Source organism: Scyliorhinus canicula, chromosome 15, assembly GCF_902713615.1.
Source record: "Scyliorhinus canicula chromosome 15, sScyCan1.1, whole genome shotgun sequence".
NCBI classification, from domain to species: Eukaryota; Metazoa; Chordata; class Chondrichthyes; order Carcharhiniformes; family Scyliorhinidae; genus Scyliorhinus; species Scyliorhinus canicula.
In genome coordinates, this window is record NC_052160.1 from 64,678,639 (window position 1) to 64,701,439 (window position 22,801).

Genomic DNA, 22,801 nt, shown 5'->3' on the forward strand with positions numbered 1-22,801 from the left:
AGTTCTGCAACAAATAATCAAGAAGCAAGAAACAATGCTCAGGGTGATGATGCAATGACATGCGAGTTACAAGAACAGAGAAGAACTACTTTGAATGTAGAGACAAATACAAGTGCATCCATTACTAATCAACCCAGGCCCAATATTTCTTCTGGCTTCCTTGTTCCGGTATCTGTACTGCCTGTAGTTGCAACATCTGAACACATAGCTTCAACTAGTGACAGGGAATCAGATATTCCTTCAAGCATAAATGACTTGGTTTCTGAAGCACATCCTGTAAATGAACCTATGCAAGAAATTAAAGATCAATTACTGGAATCTTCCAATATCCATCACGAGCAAAGCTAAAACAGTTTTTTGCTGAACATCCACTTCAGCCACTTGATGATCTGCCATTTGATGCTCGTTTGTATGAGAGGAAAATTATGAATGACTCAGTCCCAAGAAAATGGCTAACATATAACAAAGAAAATAGATGCTTATATTGTTCATACTGCTTAGCCTTTGAGTTTCCCAACACTTGTAATCCATCACCCTTTGTACGTGGCTTTAGTGACTACAGGCGTATTAGCCAGAGCTTGACTTTACATGAATCGACAACAACACATGTCAGAAATACTCAGCAATATATCAGTGTGGTTAATGATGGCACCTTAGATAAATTTTTTGCAGCATCACTAATTAAAAGGAAAGAAGAAGTATTGCAGCAGAGAAGTATTGTCATGAGGATTATAGACATCGTAAAGATGTTAGGCAAACAAGCACTTCCTTTTCGAGGTCACAGAAATGAATCGGCCTACACTCTAGATAATGAGGTTCTGAATCATGGCAATTTTTTAGCTACAGTGCAGTTGATGGCAAAATATGACCCCCATTATGGCAGCTCACATTTCTGCAGTGCAAAACAAGTCTAAACGAAGAATCAAACGATTAGAGCAACAAGGAAAGGCTCAAAGTAAAGGCCGTGGTGGACTTGTTACATACCTGAGTAAAACAACTATAAACATGTTAATCAAAATTATGAAGAATATTATACAAGAAAGAATTAGTCATGAAGTTTCTCAAGCAAAATATTATTCTATTCAGGTTGATTCAACGCAAGATAATTCATCCATTGATCAGTTTAGCATTATTATTCGGTATGTGCTTAAAGGTATTATCTGTGAGCGACTACTTTCAGTTGTGCCAAGTAATGATGGTACAGGACAGGGACTTTTTGATCTATTGATTGAAACATTACAGCATCTTAAAATTGACCCCCAAAAATGTTTATCTGATAGCACAGATGGCGCTGCAAGTTACCATGGCCAGTATAATGGTTTACAAAGTAAAATTGCTGATGTGGCTGATCAACATGTTCATATATGGTGCTATGCCCATGTCTTGAATTTGGTGATAACTGAAACAACAAAATGTTGTGTGCCTGCAGTTTCTTTTTTCAATTTGCTCCAGAATATAGCAACTTTTGTGAAAGCATCATACAAGAGAATGGCTGTATGGATAGAACTTGTTGGAAAACATCTAGGACAAGAAAAAAAATGAAACGATTAAATCTAATTGGTGAGACCAGATGGTCAGGAAAATCCAATGCAGCAACAACTATATTTGGACGTTTTGATGATGCCGCTGCCAGTACTTTTGTAAATCGATTGACATGCTTATCAATGATACAAGATTCAGAAAAGTTTGATGCAAAAACAAAACATGAAGCCAATGTTTTACTTCAAAGTCTTCTAAAGTTTGAAACCATATTGACAACATTTACTTACTTGTATATATTTGAAACTACAACCCTGTTATCAAGTTGTCTACAGACAAGTGGTTTAGATATGTTTACTGCATGGAGTTTGGTAGATTCAGCTACAACAAAGTTGAAGGAACAGACAAGAACATTTGATAATGTTCACAGCAAGGCTTTGGAATTTGTAAATAAATGTAATGACAGGATTTCACAGATGAATATGGATGAAAATCAAACATTGGAAATTGATGCTTTGGAAACAGCATTGCCAGTTAAGAGGCAGAGGAAGAAGAAAAGAATGGCAGATGAGCTTATTGATGATGAAAGAAATTCCTCAGATTCTCTAGCTGATTTTCGAGTAAATGTGTTTAACCTAATAATGGATCACATTGTCCAGTCACTAGAATCACGCTTTGTACAACACAAACAGTTGTATAAAGACTTGTCCTGCTTGGCCCCAGCAAAGTTTAAAATTATTGCAGAGAAGGGCCTTGAAGATGAAGCATTGGAAGGTATTATTAAGCTGTTTCCACAAATCAGCAAAGATCAAGTAATATTGGAATTGTTTTCTTTTGCTTCAAACTTTGATGTATTAAAGCTATTGCTTAATGATGGTGAGAATATGGATTCCAGTTGCAACAATTGTAAAATTTGCAGCACTTGCCCATCGTGTGTACTAAAAACTCTGGCATCCAACAGACTTCATGACAAGGCATATGATTACCTTTATGAACTTTATAAAGTCATCTGCACACTATCAGTTACTCAAGTCCAATGTGAGAGGACATTTTCAAAGCTAAAGATCATCAAGACAAGGTTAAGAAATTCGCTGTCTGAGGAGAATTTGGAATCATACATGTTGCTATCCATTGAAAAGGAATTGTTAGATGAATTGGATGCAGAAGCAATTATTGGCAGATTCGCACAATCAGCTAGTGAACACAAACGATTGCTCTTAATATAGTGGACTGCATGCAATGCTCTATTGTGCTTTTGAACTATCTGTTAATGTGTAAATTGTGCAGTAAACTATTTAAAAATATCAACCAATTACTTCAAATTTAAAAAAATAAATAAATAATTCAATTATAACATTCTGTATTTACATTTGGTATCTACTGCCAGTAATATGTACAGTACATGTACACTGTAATTACTAAGAAATACATATTTTTTCCACAAAAATTTTAATTGTACTCTTTTTTCCATATGTATTTTTTGAAAATTTTATTTATTCGTTATGAAAATTAAATGATAGTATTGTAGTTGTGGGTGGGCCCCCTTTGTCTCCTGGCAACCAATATTTTTAGACCCAGTCCACCACTGGTTGGAACCCCGGCTGGAGTGGAGGGGATGAGGCAGTTTTTGGGTCAGTTGAAGTTCCCAAGGGTGGATGAGGATCTGGTGGAAGGGCTGGGAGCCCCAATTGAAATTGAGGAAATAATTGAGGGGCTGGAGAACATGCAGTCGGGCAAGGCCCTGGGGCCTGACAGCTACCCGGTGGAATTCTATAAGATGTTTTCAGAGATATTGAGCCCACTGCTGGTGAGGACATTTAATGAAGCAAGAGAGAAGGAGCAACAATGTTGCAGGCCTCGTTTAATTGATCCTGAAACGGGAGAAGGATCCGGAGCAATGCGGGTCATACAGGCCAATTTCTCTACTGAATGTCGATGCCAAACTGCTGGCTAAGATACTGGCCACAAAGATAGAGGATTGTATCCGGGGGGTGATAGGGGAAGACCAGACGGGATTTGTAAAGGGCAGGCAACTCAAGGCCAATGTTCGAAGGCATTTAAATGTTATTATGATGCCCTCAGAAGGAGAGGAGGTGGACATGGTGGTAGTGATGGATAGGGAGAAGGCTTTTGATCGGGTGGAGTGGGATTGCCTGTGGGAGGCGCTGGGAAGGTTTGGGTTTGGTGAGGGCTTCATTGACTGGGTGCGGTTGCTCTATCAGGCACCAGTAGCGAGTGTGCGTATGAACCGGCTGAGGTCGGGTATTTTAAACTACACCGAGGGACGAGGCAAGGTTGCCCCCTCTCCCGCTACGGTTTGCTCTGGCCATAGAGCCATTGGCCATGGCGTTGAGAGCCTCTAGGAACTGAAAAGGGCTGGTTCAGGGGGTGGGTGGAGCACCGTGTCTCGCTTTACGCAGATGACCTGCTCTTGTATATTTCAGACCCGTTGGAGGGGATGGGGGAAGTAATGCGAATCCTGGGGGAATTTGGTAATGTTTTGGCGTATAAATTGAACTTGGGGAAAAGCGAGATGTTCGCGATCCAGGCAAGAGAACAGGAGAAGAGACTGGGAGAGCTGCCGCTTAGAATGGTGGGAAGGAGCTTTCGCTATCTGGGAATCCAGGTGGCCCGGGAATGGGAGGCACTGCACCAGTTAAACCTATCCCCGCTCGTAGAACAAATGGAAGGGGACTTTAAGAGATGGGACATGCTCCCGCTATCACTGGCGGGGAGGGTACAGACTGTGAAAATGATGGTCCTTCCCAGATTTCTGTTTGTCTTTCAGTGCCTCCCCATCTTCATCCCAAAGGCCTTTTTCAAGCAGGTGAATAAGATTATTTTGTGCTTTGTGTGGGAGGGTAAAACCCCGCACGTGAAGACAGTGTTGCTGGAGCGCAGTCGGGTGGAGGGTGGACTGGCGTGCCTAACTTCTGCAATTACTACTGGGCGGCTAATATAGCCATGATTAGGAAGTGGGTAGTGGGGGAGGGACCGGCATGGGAGCAGATGGAGGCGGCGTCATGCAAAGACACCAGTTTGGGAGTACGGATAAGGGCACCTCTTCCATTCTCGCCGGCCCGATACTCCACAAGTCCAGTGGTGGTGGCGGCTTTGAGAATCTGGGGGAAGTGGAGGAGATACAAGAGAGTGGAGGGAGCATCGGTTTGGACCCCGATTCATAATAATCATCGGTTTGTACCGGGTAGGCTGGATGGTGGGTTCCGGAGTTGGCAGAAGGCAGGAATTAGAAGGATGGGGATCTATTCATAGACGGGAGCTTTCCCAGCTTGAAAGCCTTGAGGGAAAAATTTGAATTGCCAGCAGGGAATGGGTTTAGGTATCTGCGGGTGCGAGACTTCTTGAGAAGGCAGGTTCCAGCCTTCCCGCTGCTGCTGCCACGGGGGATACAGGACAGAGTGGTCTCCCGTACCTGGGTGGGAGAGGGGAAGGTATCGGATATTTACCAGGAACTTTTGGAATTGGAGGAAACTCCAGTGGAAGAGCTTAAGGACAAGTGGGAAGATGAACTAGGAGGAGAGATATAGGTGGGTCTGTGGGCGGATGCCCTAAGCAGGGTTAATACATCCTCATCGTGTGCCAGGCTTAGCCTGATACAATTGAAGATAGTCCACCGGATGAGCAAGTTTTTTGGGGTAAAGGGCAGGTGTGCGAGGTGCGCAGGAAGCCCAGCAAATCATGTCCACTTTTTGGGCATGCCTGAAACAGGGCTTTGGCAGGGTTTTGCTAAGGCAATGTCAACGGGACTCAAAACACGGATGTTGCCGAGTCTGGAGGTGGCAATCTTTGGAGTGTCACAAGAGCCGGGAGTTCAGGGGGCGAAACAGGATGACGCCTTGGCCTTTGCCACCCTGGTAGCCCAGAGTCGGATCTTATTAATGTGGAGGGACTCAAAGCACCCGAGTGTAGAGACCTGGGTTAGTGACATGGCTGGGTTTCTCGGTCTCCTGAAAATAAAGTTCACCTCAATGGTTGGGTTCACCCGGAGGTGGCAGCTGTTCGTCGACTTTCTCGGGGAAAATTAAAATGTCAGCAGAAGCAGAATTCCAAAGAGTGGGGGCGAAGAGGGCCGGACTGTTGTTTTATGGTTGGGGTGTGTGAAGATTGTGATGGGGTGGAAATGTTTATTGTACCATGTTTATGTTGGTTATTGTTATTATAATAAAAACTTGCAAATACCCTAATAAAAATATTTTTTGAAAAACAGAATCGTGAACAAGGACTCCCTCTATGCTTCTGATTTATGAAGCATTTCTCCATTTAGAAAATAGTCTATGCCTAAATTCCTACTTCCAAAGTGCATAACCTCACTTTTCCACATTGCAATTCATTTGCTACTTCACTGCCCACTCTCCTAGCTTGTCCAAATCCTTCTGCAGCCCCCTTGCTTCCTCAATACTACCTGTCCCTCTACAGATCTTTGCAGATCTGTAACACTGCAGGAAGTTACTGTGAAAAGCCTCTAGTCGCCACATTCCGGCACCTGTTTGGGTACACGGAAGGAGAATTCAGAATGTCCAATTCACCTAACAAGCACATCTTTCGGGACTTGTGGGAGAAAACCGGAGCACCCGGAGGAAACCCACGCAGACACTGGGAGAACGTGCAGACTCCGCACAGACAGTGGCCCAAACCGAAAATTAAACCTGGGTCCTGAGCGCTGTGAAGCAACAGTACTAACCACTGTTCCACAGTGCCACCCAGGGAGTGATACTGTGTTGTGCATGCCCGTGTACTGTGTTTCCTGCCAATGCAACATGACCGTCCTCACATGGGCACTGGTCTGGGCATGTGCAGAAATCTATTGATGTAATTTTGTGGCACCCAGACTGCCAGTATCAATCTACAAATCAGTTTGCACACCATGGTTACAAATTCATACCAGCGTGCTGGCATCCGTGACGGAGAGAATGCAGTGTCTTTCTTTTACAATTTAAATAATCCACATTTTATGAGTACAAATTAATACAATTTCACATTCTTTGCATAGTGTCGCGCCCCGCTGTGTTGATTTCAGCAGCGCCATCTTTAATCCTGGCCGCTGCCTGCTCAGATGTTCTACTTAACGTCATGGAGCAAGTGGCTCCCTCGAACTACGCAGGCTCGAAGCGTTGGCAGGACACACGCATGCGTCCAGTTAGCGCCATGTTGTGTGTGCCTGTGGGAAGAGAGCATCGCCATGTTGTGTGTGTCTACGTGGTAGGCGGCGTCGCCATGTTGTGTGTGTCCATGCGTCTCGAGAGCGACGCCATGTTGTGTGTTTAATGCGGCTGCGCAGTGCACACTGTCCTCCTTCGTCGGAGCAATGCCGGATGATTGGGACAAGGACATTTACCAGCAGCCGACCAGCCGGACCCCGGCAGTGGACAAGAAAACTGGCCTCCCCAACCCCGCGGTCATTGTCGGCAAACTTTTCTATTACTCAGTGGATTTGCCGGTTACGACCTTCAGAGGTGAGTGAGGCTCAGATTCGGTAGCAGCTGCCCTGGGCCGCGGGCAAAACGTCCTTCACCTGGTACAGCCTCAGAGTAAAACCCTCCACTCGACTCCCTCAGTAAAACCCTCCACTCGACTGCCTCAGAGTAAACCCCTCCACTCGACTCCCACAGAGTAAAACCCTCCAGTCAACTCCCTCAGAGTAAAGCCCTCCACTCACTCCCTCAGAGTAAAACCCTCCACTCACTCCCTCAGAGTAAAACCCTCCACTCACTCCCTCAGAGTAAAACCCTCCACTCGACTCCCTCAGAGTAAAATCCTCCACTCGACTCCCTCAGAGTAAAACCCTCCACTCGACTCCCTCAGAGTAAAACCCTCCACTCGACTCCCTCAGAGTAAAACCCTCCACTCGACTCCCTCAGAGTAAAACCCTCCACTCGACTCCCTCAGAGTAAAACCCTCCACTCGACTCCCTCAGAGTAAAACCCTCCACTCGACTCCCTCAGAGTAAAACCCTCCACTCGACTCCCTCAGAGTAAAACCCTCCACTCGACTCCCTCAGAGTAAAACCCTCCACTCGACTCCCTCAGAGTAAAACCCTCCACTCGACTCCCTCAGAGTAAAACCCTCCACTCGACTCCCTCAGAGTAAAACCCTCCACTCGACTCCCTCAGAGTAAAACCCTCCACTCGACTCCCTCAGAGTAAAACCCTCCACTCGACTCCCTCAGAGTAAAACCCTCCACTCGACTCCCTCAGAGTAAAACCCTCCACTCGACTCCCTCAGAGTAAAACCCTCCACTCGACTCCCTCTGAGTAAAACCCTCCACTCGACTCCCTCAGAGAAAAACCCTCCACTCGACTCCCCCAGAGAAAAACCCTCATTAAACTCCCTCAGAGTAAAACCCTCCTCAACTCCCTCAGAGAAAAACCCTCCACTCAACTCCCTCCGAGAAAAACCCTCATTAAACTCCCTCAGAAAACACCTCCACTCAACTCTCTCAGAGAAAAACCGTCACTCAACTCCCTCAGAAAAAAAAACCCCACTCAACTCCCTCAGAGAGAAAACCTCCACTCAACACATGGATGAAATCCACGCAGACACGATGAGAACGTGCAAACTCCACACAGACAGTCACCCGAGGCCGGAATCGAATACGGGTCCCTGGCACTGAGAACAGTGCTGACCACTTTCAAAGGATGAAAGTTCAAGCCCCACTCCAGTGATTCAAGACCATAATGTTGGCTAACATGCCTGTATTTAACTGAGGCGGTGTTGCACTCTCAGCTGAGCTAAGCTAAGTGCCCAAATAACCAGAGGAGACAGGAGGAACATTTTTTCTAAAGTCATGATGACCTGGAATGTACTTCCTGACAGGGACTAATGAAACTGAGGTACTGTCTGCCCTCTCAGATGGACATAGTAGATCCATTGGCACTATTTGAAGTATTGTAAGTTTCCCCCCCGCAGTATCCTGCACAATACATGTCACCCAACTGACAGTGCTTAAAACAGATTATCTGGTCATTATCTCATTGCTGTTGGTGGACAGCTCCTCACCATTCATTCTAGTGCCTCCACAGCAATTGGTTGATCAGACTTTTGTATTAAACGGGGGAGGAAATTAGATTAGTCTAAAGACAGCACCTCCGACTGCGCTCCTTAGATAATGTGCTCATTTCTGAAATGAGACTTAATTCACAAGTTTTTGGCTCAGATTAAGTGTGCTAGCACTGAACTATGGCCGGCACATTGGACACGGTTTATCTATTGAGATGCTCCAATGGCTCGCAGGTTCCATACACAGCTGTGCCCACCTCTATATGTTGCCGCTGTACATGGTCACCTCACCCCTCATTTTTTCTCCTATCCAAAGCCTGAGCTGCACAACCCTGTTCTGCAGACACAGTGGAAGTGGGTTTTACAAAAACAAAGCTGCAATTTTTACCTTCCTTTAAGATTCTCAAGTTCCCTGTAATGCAGCATGCTCCTCATATGTTCATCCATCTCCATTTTTGAACTGTAAGTGCTGTGACACAAAATGCACTTCCTCTCTTTTCCCATTGTGGAGAACTTGACAGCAGTCAGTTCAAACAGTGAATCTGCCTCTAGGCGACAGCTGGTCAAATCCATACTGGAGGTGGTGTTGCATTATTATTGAAGGAGTCCGTTGCTGCAGTAAGGAGAGACAATATCTTGAAAGAGTCTTCAATAATGTTTTGTGGGTAGAGCTTAGGAATAGCATGGGGACGGTCATATTGTGGAGAGTATCATAGACCCCCCCCCCCCAAAACAGTCAACGGGCAATAGAATAGCAGATGTACAAAAATAATAATAGGGTAACCATATTAGGGATTTTAACTTTCCCAACATTAATTGGGATAGTTGTGGTGTAAAGTTTAGAGGGGCTGATTTCTTCAAATGTATTCAGGAGAGCTTTTTATGTAAATGTGTAGAAGGTCCAACAAGGGACATCGCAGTGATGGACATAATTCTGGGAAACAAAGCTGGGCAGATGTTCGAGGTGGCAGTGGGGAAGCATTTAGAGATAGCGACCACAACGCAATACAAAGAAAAGAAAAGTACAGCACAGGAACAGGCCCTTCAGCCCTCCAACCTGCGCTAACCATGCTGCCCGTCTAAATTAAAACCTACACTTCTGGAGTCCGTATCCCTCTATTCCCATCCTATTCATGTATTTATCAACACACCCCTTAAACGTCACTATCATACCTGCTTCCACCACCTCCTCCGGCAGCGAGCTCCAGACACCCACTACCCTTTGTGTAAAAAGCTTCCCTCGCACATCTCCTCTAAACTTTGCCGCTTGCGCCTTAAACCTACTTGCCCTAGTAATTGACTCTTTCACCCTGAGAAAAAGCTTCTGACTATCCACTCTGTCCTAGTCCGTCATAATTTTTGTAGACTTCTATCAGGTTGCCCTTCAACCTCTGTCGTTCCAGTGAAAACAAACTTGAGTTTATCCAACCTCCCTTCATAGCTACTGCTCTCCACACCAGGCAACATCTTGCTTAAACCTCTTCTGTACCCTCTCCAAAACCTCGACATCATTCAGGTAGAGATGTGACCAGAACTGAACAATGTATCCCAAGTTTGCCTAACTAAGGTTCTATACAGCTGCAGCATGGCTTGCCAATTGTTTACTCGGTGCTCCAGCCGATGAAAGCAAGCATGCTGTATGCTGCCTTGATCTCCATCTGCGTTGCTACTTTCAGCGACCTGTGGACCTGTATGCCCAGATCCCCCTGTCTGTCTTTCAATAAAGGTTCTGCCATTTACTGTACAATTCCCACCTGTATTAGACCTTCCAAAATGCAATACCTCACATTTGTCCAGATTAAACTCCATCTGCCATCTCTCCGCCCAAGTCTCCAACTGCTCTATATCCTGCTGTATCCTTTGACAGTTCTCATCGCTTTCCACATTCCATCAACCTTCCGCAAGCTTACTAATCAGACCAGTTGCATTTTCCTCCAAATTCTTTATATATACTACAAACATCAAAGGACCCAGCACTGATCCCTGTGTAACACCACTAGTCACAGCCCTCCATTCAGAAAAGCACCCTTCCACTGCTACCCTCCGTCTTCTATGACTGAGCTGGTTCTGTATCCATCTTGCCAGCTCACCTCTGATCCCATATGACTTCACCTTCTATACCAGTCTGCCATGAGGGATCTTGTCATAGGCGATTTAAGTTTGTTACAGAAAAGAAAAAAGATGGTCTGTGAAAAAAACAGTTTTGTATTGGGGGAAGGTAGATTTTATTCGAATGGGGCAGGATCTGGTCAAAGTAGACTGGGAACAGCTTCTTGTGGTAAAACCTAGAGTAGAGCAGTGGGCAGTGTTCAAAAGAAAATGAAGAGAGTACAGGCCCAACATGTTCTCTTTAGGGTGACATGTAGGAGCAACAAGCCCAGAGGGCCTGGATGTCTAGGAATATTCAGGACTGGATAATAAAGAAAAGAGAGCCTTTAGCGGGTACAAAGGTAGCAAATCAGTGGAGGTCTTAGTGGAGTATAGAAAATGCAGGGGAAACTTAAACAATTAGGTGAGCAAAGAGAGAGCATGAAAACATGCTGGTGGGTATGATTAGGGAAAATCCCAAGATATTCTATAAGTTTAATAAGGCGAAGAGGATAACCAGGGAAAGAGTAGGGACCAAGGGGGCAGTCTGTGCATGGAGTCGTAGGATATTGGTAGGGTGTTAAATGAGTATTTCGCATCTGTCTTCACTCAGGAGAAGGATGACATAGTTACAGAATTTGAGGAGAGGAACTGTGAGGTTCTGAAATTGGGAGTGAGGAGGTACTGGAGGTTTTGCCGGGCTTAAAAGTGGGCAGATCTCCAGGGCTGGATGAGTTGTATCCCAGGCTGCTTTTTGAGTTGAGGGAGGAAATTACAGGGGATCTGACCCAAATTCCTCCCGGGCCACAGAGGAGGTGCCAAAGGATTGGAGGACAACTAATGTGGTTCCACTTTTCAAGAATGGTAGTAGAGATAAACCAGGGAATTACAGAAAAGTGAGTCTCACATTAGTGGTAGGGAAACTATTGGAGAAAATGCTGAAGGAGAAAATTAATCTCCACTTTGAGAAGTAAAGTACGATCAGGGATGGTCAGCATGGCTTTGTCAGGAGGATATCGTGTCTAATGAATTTGATTGAATTTTTCGAGGAGGTGATCGGATGTGTAGGTGAGGATAGTGCAGTAGATGTAGTGAATGGATTTCAGCAAAGCCTTTGACAAGGTCCTACATGTAAGACTGATAAAGAAGGTAAATGTGCAATGTAACTTGGATTACTTGGCAGGTTTGATCTAAAACTGGCTTAGTAGTAGGAGATGGTGGGTGGTGGTAGAAGGCTGTTTGTGTGACTGGAGGCTGGTGTCCAGTGGCGTACCACAGAGATCAGTGCTAGATCCCCTTATATATAAACAATATAGATGGGAATGTGAGGGGGAATGATAAGTAAGTTCGTAGATGACACGAAGATTGGCAGGTGGTTAATAGTGAGGAAGGTATAGACGGGTTGGTCAGATGGGCAGATCAGTGGCAGATGGAATTTAATCCTGAAAAGTGCAAGGTGATGAACTTCAGGAGTAACAAATCAAGGGAATACACAATGAATGGTAGGACACTGGGAAGCTCAGAGGGATCTTGGGCTGCTTGTACACAGATCCCTGAAGACAACAGGGTAGGTTAATCAGGTCATTAAGGCATATAGGATACTTGCCTGTATCAGTTGTGGCAGAGATTATAGGAGCAGGGAGGTACAAAGCTTTGGTTAGGCCACAGCAGGAGTACTTCTGGTTGCTTTATTGTAGGAAGGATGTGATTGAACTGGAGGGGGTGCAGAGGGGATTCACCAGGATGTTGCCTGGGGTGGAGCATTTTAGTTATGAAGAAAGGTTGGATAGACTTGGGTTGTTTTCCCTCAAGCAGTGAGGGCTGAGGGGGATCTGATTGATTGTGTATAAGACTGAGGGGTATGGACAGGATGGATAGGAAGCAGCTGTTTACCTTAGCTGAGGGTCAGTAATGAGGGGGCACAATTTTACAGTGAGGTATAGGAGGTTTAGAGGGGATTTGAGGAAAATAATTTTCACCCAGAGGGTGGTGGGAGTCTAGAATGCACTCCCTGGGAGGGTAGTAGAGGCAGGAAACGTCACAACTTTTAAAAAGTATGTAGATGAGCACTTGAAATATAACATTCAATGCTATAGGTAGGCCAAGTGCTGGAAAGTGAGTTTAGTGCAGATTTAGTGTAGTTGTTTTCAGTGCAGACTCTAATGGGCCAAAGGGCCTCTTATGTACTGAATGATTCTAAGACCCTAGTATAGTGATACATCCCAGCAGACAACAGCCAAACCTGTGTGTAAGAATCTTTTAGAGTTGGAACATTTATGTCATCCCCATTTTTGAATTGGGTCATTCCATGGACCTGGTGAAAGAATGTCCAATATTTGAATGGATTATTGTATACTAGGGATCATGGAGGAAGGTGCAGTTGCAGCTGAAGATCAGCCATAATGGTATTGAATGGCGGAGCAGTAACAAAATGTCTAATCGGTGGGTAGACTCCGCATCACAGAAATGTTACTTCACAGAAAGAGACCATTTGGCCCTTTATGCTTGCACCGACTCACCAAATGGGCTATGCACCTAATGCTATTCCCCATCCTTTCCCCTTCCTTCACCTTCCTTTTCAGAAATGAATCCAATTCCCTCTTGAATTCCTCGATTGAACCTGCACACACTTTCAGACAGCGCATTCCAGATCCTAACCACTTGCTCTGTGAAGACTTCTCCCCCAGTCTCCATTCCTTCTTTAAACCTGTGTCCTCTGATTCTTGACCCTTCCACCAATGGGAAGGGTTTTTCCTCATCTACATTGTCCAGGCACCTCATAGTTTTGAACACCCCTATCAAATCAATCATGTGTTATCAGTTAGTACAGTGATCATGCCATTTACTTTTAACCTATGGTCTACCAAGTGCTGTGATTCTTAACTTTTGAGTTGGGAATAATAGTTATTTTGCTCAACCCAATAAGAGATAGAAATACATGTGCTGCAGTAACTGAGACTGGATGGCTTCCCAAAAGGAGGGAGGGAGAATCATTCTGGGTCACTTGTCGGTCAAAAGTTAAACTGGGGAATTCTTCATGGCAATGCCTCTACCAATCAGAATCCACTTGCCATCCAATCAGCACTCTCCTCTGATGAATTGTAAATTGTTGTTCTCTTTATGCTGGGTATTTTTGTGAAAGTCTTGATAAGTGCAAGGTGAAAAGCTTTGACTTGTCTTTTTTCAGTGATACTCAAATTGAGCTTTAACTATAAAGATTTTAGTGATTTAATTGTTGATTTTCAATCACAAAGTATGCAGTAGTTACATCACATTTATTAAACCATCAATGGGTATTGAAAGGCTAAATACACACTGGCTGCCAGGCAGCTGATACGAATCAGACTGGAAAAGGAATAAGTTTCCCATTTGAACTGCATTATGGGTGTCCTGAAACACAATCTCGTTTACGTCAGCAGTCTGTCAATTTGACCAGCAACTTCCTCAAGAGTGACAATCTCCAGCGGATTGCCACTCTTTATGCTCTGAACCACGTTGCAATTCCAAAGCTTCTGTCTTGCCCAACCTTCTTCAATCAGCCCGGGTGAAATAGGAGTAGCGAAGCTGCATCGACGAGGGGTAACTGGGGTGGAGGGAACAAAGGAATGCCCCTTTTTTATGGCACTAGTGGCTATAAAGAAGATGTTAAAAGGGACAATTTAAAGAGAGAAGGTAAGTCAATCGGTGGGAAGGGGTGCGGGCTGGATCAGAAGGGTGGGGGTCGAGTTGGGATGGTGGGGAGTTGCACGGGGGGTGTTGCAGGATCCTTTGTGTGTGAGGTATCCCCTGCGAGGTTGGGTCTGAGTGTTTTAAGTAGTTACTCTGGAGTTAGAAGTGATTTATTTTTCTCTAACTCTTTGATCAGGGTAAAACTGGCAGAACCATCCAAAGTTAGCGATTTACATCACTTCTGTCATGGTTCCCAGCCCAGTGCAATTGTCAAGAGGAAGTTAGCATTCCCGAGAGAGATTTCCGAGTGCTTCATTGGAGATCCCCTCCATGCGACGTTGGGGAACCAGGAAGTTTTGGGCTAATACTTCAGCACTCCCAGATATCATAGAATCCCTACAGTGCAGAAATAGGCTACTCAGCCCATCTAGTCTGCACCAGCCCTTGGAAAGAGCGCCTGACTTAAGTCTATGCCTCCAACCTATCCCTGTAACCTCGCCTAACCTTTTGGACACGAAAGGAGCAGCATGGTAACACAGTGGTTAGCACAGTTGTGTCACCGCTCCAGAGTCCCAGGTTCGATTTCCGGTTTGGGTCACTGTCTGTGCGGAATCTGCACGTTCTCCCCGTGTCTGCGTGGGTTTCCTCCCACAGTCCAAAGATGTGCAGGTTAGGTGGATTGGCCATGATAAATTGTCCTTGGTGTCCAAAAAGGTCAGGTGGGGTTATTGGGTTACAGGGATAGGGTGGAGGCATGGGCTTAAGTAGGGTGCTCTTTCCAAGAGCCAGTGCAGACTTGATGAGCCAAATGGCATCCTTCTGCACTGTAAATTATTTGATAAAGGGCAAGTTAGCATGGCCAATCCACCTCACCTGCACTTATTTGGACTGTGGGAGGAAACGAGCACCCGGAGGAAACCCATGCAGACATGGGGAATAAGTGCTGAAATTGAACCTGGGTTCCTGGAGCTGTGAGGCAGTTGTGCTAACCACGTGCGACCTGCTACTTTGTTGTGCATCCAATTCGCAAGTTGGTATCGGGCATTAATCAAACAGTTGTATAAACAACTTTTGCTGTTCGACTTTATCTGTCAATTTACTGTGTGTGGACACTGCAGATGGTACAGTTGCTAATGGGAACATTGTTCTCCACACTGAGTAATTTGTTAATTTGACATTGTTTATTCATGTAGAGTTTGTAGCTAAAACATATTGTCATTTAGTGTTTCCTAATATGTGAAACAGTGCCAACTGACTAATTTGTGTAATGAAAAATATTTTACAGTGCAATACATTATTTAGGTGAATCTTAGATGATATCATTTAATCATCTCCTCTCGTGCTCGGCAATCGGTTTATCCATCCCACTTTGTATTACGTAACAGTACGAGCGGCCTGTGTTCAACCGCTTTGCGTGATGATGACCATGGGTTTGTTTCATAAAATTTCCTTTTTTTTCCCCCCCCAATCAATTTGTAGAATGGGTGGAACGCCAGCGGGAAAAGAACAAATTCTATTATTACCATCAGCATTTCAGACGCGTGCCGGATATAACCGACTGCCAATTTGGTGATTATGTCTGCTACTACGAGGCAGAGATGCAGTGGAGAAGAGATTAGTATGTATTTTATTTTAAATTGCCATTGAATAAAATTCTGATGGTGTTATTTTATACTGGCAGTATAAACGTGATGTTATGTAGAAGCTTCCACTTTGAACTGTGGCAATTATCTCCTCCAACCCAATTGAAATTCTGTGGTGAGTAACCCATTTCCTGACTCCCCAAAGCCTCACAACCATCTTCAAGGCATAAGTCAGGAGTGTGATGGAATACTCTTGCCTGTGTGTGTGCAGTTCCAGCAACACTCAATAAGCTCAGTGCCATCCAGGACAAAGTGCCCTGCTTGATTTGGCACCCATCTACCTTCAACATTCATTTCCCCCGCCTCCAATGCACAGTGGCAGCAGTGCGTACTATCGACAAGATGCATTGCAGCAACTCACCAAGGCTCCTTTAACAGCACCTTCCAAACTCACAACCTCTACCACCTAGAAGGACAAGGGCGCAGATGCATGGGAACACTAGTATTTGTCAGTTCTCCTCCAAGTCACATGCCATCCTGATTTGGAACTATAATGCCGTTTTTTCACTGTCCCTGGGTCAAAATACTGGAACTCTCTTCCTAACAGCACTGTGGGTGTATCTACACCACATGGACTGCAACGGTTCAAAAAGGTAGCTTGAAGTCGGTTTGCTCAGTTGGCTGAATGGCTGGTTTGTGATGTGGAGCGTTGCCAACAGCATGGGTTCAGTTCTCGTACCGGCTAAGGTTATTCATTTTCTAAAAAATAAATCCAGAGCCGGGACCGAACCTGGGACCTCGGCATAGTGAGGCAGCAGTGCTAACCACTGTGCCACCGTGCTGTCCCCGGCTGGGGTTATTCATGAATTCATAGCCTTCTCAACCTTGCCCCATGCCTGAGGTGTGGTAACCCTCGGGTTAAATGACCACCAATCAGCTCTCTTTCTCCCCCCCACACCCTCAAAGTGGAGAGCAGCCTATGGTCTCTGGGACTATGGCGACTTTCACTTTAAAAGGTGGCTCACCATCACCGTCTCAAGGACCCTTCGCTCTATGCACCAAATGCTGGTCTTGTCAGAGGTACCCAGTAAAATTCACATGGACCGGGAATTGCCAGCCTTTCAATGGCCAGATGTAGAAAGATAATTGTATACTTGCCATAAGTATAATAGAAAATAGGATCATCTGTAACTAATCTACATCGTGTTGGTAATTTTCACATGCAGGCCATCAATGTGACTTTTAAAATGTCAGCTTTCCAACTAATTGTTTGAAATCAGATTGTACTTCAGATTCTCCCACACTAATTTCTTCCCTTTATTTTTCTCTATCAGTTCGATCCCTTTGACATTATTTCTTACCTTCTGTCTTTCTCACACTCATTCCCTTTCTCCCATTGAGCTCATTGTACCCTTGCCCACTCTTTGTGCTATCTAAATTGTCCCATTCCCCTACACTTTGCCCACACCTCTGCAATGCATTTTCCCTTCAGGTACTGTTTGATTATGAGTCTGAATGGGATAGAGGAGCAAAGGGATCTAACGGTACAGATAGATTTATCACAAAAAAGTTAATAAGGCCAGAAAATAAGCAACCTTTAGAGTTGGACTGGGGTTCATTTCTGTATGTCCACCCATGGGAACAGACGGGGCCTGGGTCTCTGGGGTGTCAGTCTTGAGCGGTAAGAATCTGGAATGCATTGCCACAAGGGACAGTTCAGGCAAATAACGGTGATAAATTTAAGGGGAATCTCGATAAACATATGAGAGAAAAATTAATAGAAGCATTTAAGGAGGGATGGGAGGATGCTTGGTGAAGGATCAACGCTGGCATAGACTAGTTGGGCTGAATGCCTGCTCCTGTGCTGTAGACTAAATTAATTATTTATCTAAGTTCCCTTTGAAAGTTATTATTAAAAGTCTTCTTTCATTCCAGTTCATCATAACTCTGTCACCCATGGCACCTTCACATGCAATCGCAGAAGGTGTAACACCTGCCCCTTTACCTCTTCAATGCTTAACATCCCAGGCCCAAAAAACTCATTCCAGGTTAAGCAGCCTTTCACTTGCACCTCTTTCAATTTGGTCTGTTGCATTTGCTGCTCCCAATGTGGTCTCCTCTATGTCGGAGACACCAAACGTAGACTGGGTGATCGCTTTGCTGAGCACATTCGGTCTGTACGCATTCAGGACCCTGACCTTGCCGTTGTTTGCCATTTCAACACAAGACCCTGCTCCCATGCCCACATGCCTGTCCTTGGCCTGCTGCAATGTTCCAGTGAAGTACCAAAAGATGTGCTTGTTAGGTGAATTGGACATTCTGGATTCTCCCTCTGCGTACCCAAACAGGCGCTGGTTTAAGGTGACTAGGGGCTTTCCACAGTAACCTAATTGCAATGTTAATGTGTGACAATAAAGATTATGAAAATAAATTAAGCTCAACGCAAACTGGAGGAACAGCATGTCATCTTCCAGTTAGGCACGCTGCACAGCCTTCCGATCTCAATGTCGAATTCAACAACTTCAGATGATTAGCTCTACCTCACCTCGATCCCTTTGTTTTCATTCCATTTTATTTTAACTGCCTTACTTTTTATTTCTTTCTTGTCTTTCTTTATACATATATTCCCCCCCCCTATCTTATCCCCCTCTCCTTACCTTTTCTCCCCTTTGCTTCTCCACCCCCTCCACCCCCCCCCCCCCCCCCCCCCCCCCCCAAAACATCTGGCACAGCTAACCCTTTAATTTTAGTTTCTCTGCTGTTTGGCCTTTCATACCTTTTATTCTCTCTGGGGACTGCCATTGGCACTCTTTTCCCTTGGTTTCTGTGGCTATGACTCATCTTTCATTCCCTCACCCCACAGAATAAATATCTCCCATTTTCTATGCCTTTTAGCTTTGACAAAGGGTCACCTGGGCTTGAAAAATTAGCTCTTTTCTCTCCCTATAGATGCTGCCAGACCTGCTGAGATTTTCCAGCATTTTCTCTTTTGGTTTCAGAGTTAGCTCGAGATACTCCTTTGAAGTTTGTGCTCTCCCAATGCATTGGTTAATAAGCAATTGGTCTGTAACTCGGTCACTTGAGATTATTTTGTATAATAATCAGCTCCACAATACCAATGAAAAGCTGAGTACTGCCCTGTCTTCAGTGCTTCCTCAACTGATGTCTCTGCTTTGTAGACAAAGTTCTACGTGGTTTTCGGAAGCTGCTGTACCCATTTATTTGCATTGTTTCACTGAAAACTTCATTATCCACAAAATCTCAATGGATCAACAACTGAAGCTCGAGTTCAGACATTCCCTGCGTTGACGGAAGCCTAGTATTCATCCATTGCCAAGGACTGTAGACTTTTTCGAATTGACAGTTTGATTGTTATCAAGCAGCACTTGCTTTATTTTTGTAATTTTATGAACATTTGCACTTTGTTTTTTGTAGCAAGGTTGATCAGGAAATTATGGGAATTCTTCAGGAGCGACTAAGGGCCTGTCAGCAGAGGGAAGGTAACAGCTACGTACAGAACTGTGCTAAGGAGTTGGAGCAGTTCAAGCTGGGAGCAAAAGGCTACCAATCAAGATGTAAGTTACACTTGCAGACTTTTTTTGCACGAATAATCTTATAAGCAGCCTAACAGGACTCTTATTTTACCTTCTCATAAGAGTCGGTAGTCCGATTGGTTGGTAGTGTGAAAAATACAACTTTATTGCTAATTACTCACTTGAATAAGGATCGGATCAAAACTTAGAAACAAAATATCGAATAATACATTAAAAAGGTCAAGCACGTGGCAAAAAGCATTATATATATCACTTTAACACAAACAAACAGATTGATGATTCAGGAATTCGGGAACAAAGACCTTGACCACGAGGTCCTACTTTTAAGGGATTTCTTATCTCTGGTTTAACCCCTCATTTATTTTCATTGGCATCTAATTCTCAGCTGAGACCTCCTCGTTGTGTCTGTTACTTAGAAGGTGGTTTGTTAATCAAACATTGGACATTACTTAAGATTGACTGGTGCCGATCAAAACCAGCTCAGTATTTGTGTGCACAGTCTTAGGAAAATTACTGGATATGTTTCCCATGCTTGCCATGTTATACAGCTCGGCGGAGACCTTGTGTAACTGATTAGTTGATTAGACCAAGAACAATACATTCTTAGTGCTGAATACACTGGACTACATTATGTAAAACAATGACTGGATTCCCATAGTCAAGACACTTTAAATAATTTTACCTTGGCTACATGCATTCAACTAGCACCTATATGAATAAAACAATACTCCATCAAATGTGGCATAAAAATTGGAATTGTATCTCATCTAACAACTCTTCCAAGCACCCACCCATGGTTTGCTCCCCTCTTGCTAATATTTGAGTAGAGTGTTTTGCGCTGTAAATCTTGAAATAATCTGTAGTTTGCTGATATATTATGAAACTGCAGGATCATATTGATGTATATGTTTGTGCTGGGAAGTGCTCCTGGACAGAAAATGAGGGGTACAATTCTTAAGAGGGTGCAGGAGCAGAGGATCCTGGGTGTATATGTGCATAGATTTAATGAAAGTGGCAGGACTGGTGAAGAGAGCAGTTAATAAAGCATATAGTATCCTGGGCTTAATTAATAGAGGCATAGAGTACAAGAGCAAGGAGGTTACGCTGAACTTGTATAAGGCACTAACTAGTTAGGTTTCAGCCAGACTGTTGTGTACAGCTCTGGGCAACAATATTCTTGTGACTTACATCTTGATTGGTAGCCTTTTGCTTCCACTATAGGAACGATGTGAACACATTGGAGAGAGTGCAGAAGAGGCTTTCAAAAATGGTTCCAGGGTTGAGAAACTTCAGTTATGAAAATAAGGTTGTTGAGAAGGTCAAGATATTTGTTGGAGGTGTTCTAAATCATGAGGGGGCTGGACACTCATAAAAGGATTGAGAACAAGAGGACAGATGTTAAGTGATTTACAAAAGAAGCAAATGCTGCTTTTTCACACAGCGAGTAACTCGGGTCTGAAATGCACTGCCAGGAAGTGTGGTGGAGACGCGTTCAATCGTGGCATTCAAGAAGGCATTAGTTGATTGTTTGTATTCAAACAATGTGCAATGGTATGGAGAAAAGGCAGGGGATTGGTACCAATTCATGATGCTTATTTGGAGAGCTGGTGCAGATGGGACAGGCCAACTTACCACCCTGTGTAGTGTAACAATTCTGTGATTGTCATGCAAGGTGCTGGGTAAATAGGTCTTTTGGTAAGGATATCTTTGGTAAAGAACACAGGTGCTGTGTTTTTGTGGTATAAAATTACATGTGGAGAGTGGAGGAAATTTGACATCTGTTCTCCTTTTTAATTTGCTTTCCCTTTTTTTTTGCAGATGGTGATCTGGGAGCTTATGGCAGTGCAAGACGTTGTCTAATGAAACAAAAACATCGGATGATTGAGGAGAGAGAGAAAGCATCATCTGAAGTCTAAAAGCGCCAGAATTCATTGGAAAATCACTTTTTAAAATTAAGTTTGTGACAAACCTTATGTACAGTCTGAATGTGCTTAAATTGTGCAAAATGCTGAATTTCACATGGATGTGACTAAAATACATGGACCCATTAAACCATATAAATGCATAACTTATGTTTTTTTGATTAAATGTTCCCTGTAGTTGCTGCAGGGAGTGATAGGTTGTTAGTCATTAAAATTAAGAATCTTGTTGGCATATAGCAGGCAAAACACTGGCATCCTCCAGCGGTACCCAGCATCACAGATGTCAGTCTTCAGCCAATACGATTCACTCCATGTTATATCAAGCGAAGGTTGAAGGCACTGTATACTTGCAACGGCCATGAGCCCTGACAATATTCCGACAATAGTACTGAAGACTTGTGCTCCACAACTTGCCGCACCCCATGCCAAGCTGTTAGTGCATCGACCTGTCAATGTGGAAAATTGCCCAGGTGTGTCCTGTACACAAAAAGCAGGACAAATCCAACCCAGCCAATTACCGCCCTATCAGTCTACTCTATTATCAGCAAAGTGTTGGAAATCATCAACAAAGCTATCAAGCGGTACTTACTCAGCAAAAACCTGCTCTGTTTGGGTTCTGCCAGGGTCACTCAGCTCCTGACCTCGTTACAGCTTTGGTTTAAACATAGTCAAAAAAGCTGAATGCCAGAGGTGACTGCCCTTGACATCAAGGCAGCATTTGATCGAGTACGGCATCAAGGAGCCCTTGCTAAACTGGAGTCAATGGGAATTGGGGGAAAATCTCCGCTGGTTGGAGTCATACCTGGCACAAAGGAAGCTGGTTGTGGTGATTGGAAGTCGATCATCTCAGCTCCAGGACATCACTGCAGGAGTTCCTCGGGGTAGTGCCCAAGGCCCAACCATCATCTGCTGTTTCGTCAATGACCTCCCATTATGAGGTCAGAAGTGGGGATGTTTGCAGATGACTGCGCAATGTTCACCATTCGCAACGACTCAGATAATGAAGCAGTCCATGTCCAAATGCAGCAAGACCTGGACCAGGGGTGGGCAAACTACGGCCCGCCAAAGATCTTTATGCGGCCCACCAAGTCATTTAAAAAAAATAAAATTTTTTAAAATTTTTTTTAAGGTTAATGGGGGGAGCTGTTGGGTTACTTACTGATATAGGGTGGATACGTTGACTTGAGTAGGGTGATCATTGCTCGGCACAACGTCGAGGGCTGAAGGGCCTGTTCTGTGCTGTACTGTTCTATATGAGGTGCCCAGAATCATAACCGGGTGAAGTAATTATTTTACTTAATATACTATGCGGCCCTTTAAAATTGTGAATTTCTGAATGTGGCCCTTGCACGGATAAGTTTGCCCACCCCTGACCTGGACGATATCCAGTCTTGGGCTGACAAGTGGCAAGATACATTTATGCCACACAAATGCCAGACAATGACCATCACCTACAAGAGAGGATCTAACGATTGCCCCTTGACATTCA

General features: G+C 44.3%; 1 protein-coding gene across 1 annotated transcript; it reads left to right on the top strand.

Annotated features, from left to right (window-relative positions):
* Positions 1–6,734: 6,734 nt before the first annotated feature.
* On the top strand, positions 6,735–21,455 carry ndufb10 (NADH:ubiquinone oxidoreductase subunit B10). Its single transcript, XM_038820619.1, has 4 exons — positions 6,735–6,953; positions 15,733–15,871; positions 19,272–19,411; positions 21,209–21,455. The coding sequence occupies exons 1-4, from the start codon at positions 6,806–6,808 to the stop codon at positions 21,304–21,306; spliced, it is 525 nt and encodes a 174-aa protein (XP_038676547.1). The 5' UTR covers positions 6,735–6,805; the 3' UTR covers positions 21,307–21,455.
* The last annotated feature ends 1,346 nt before the right edge of the window (positions 21,456–22,801 follow it).

Coding starts and splice junctions, on each gene's coding strand:
- ndufb10 (XM_038820619.1), top strand. CDS start 6,806: ATGCCGGATGATTGGGACAAGGACATTTACCAGCAGCCGACCAGCCGG. Junction 6,954..15,732: donor GCCGGTTACGACCTTCAGAG/GTGAGTGAGGCT, acceptor ATCAATTTGTAG/AATGGGTGGAACGCCAGCGG. Junction 19,412..21,208: donor AAAAGGCTACCAATCAAGAT/GTAAGTTACACT, acceptor TTTTTTTTGCAG/ATGGTGATCTGGGAGCTTAT.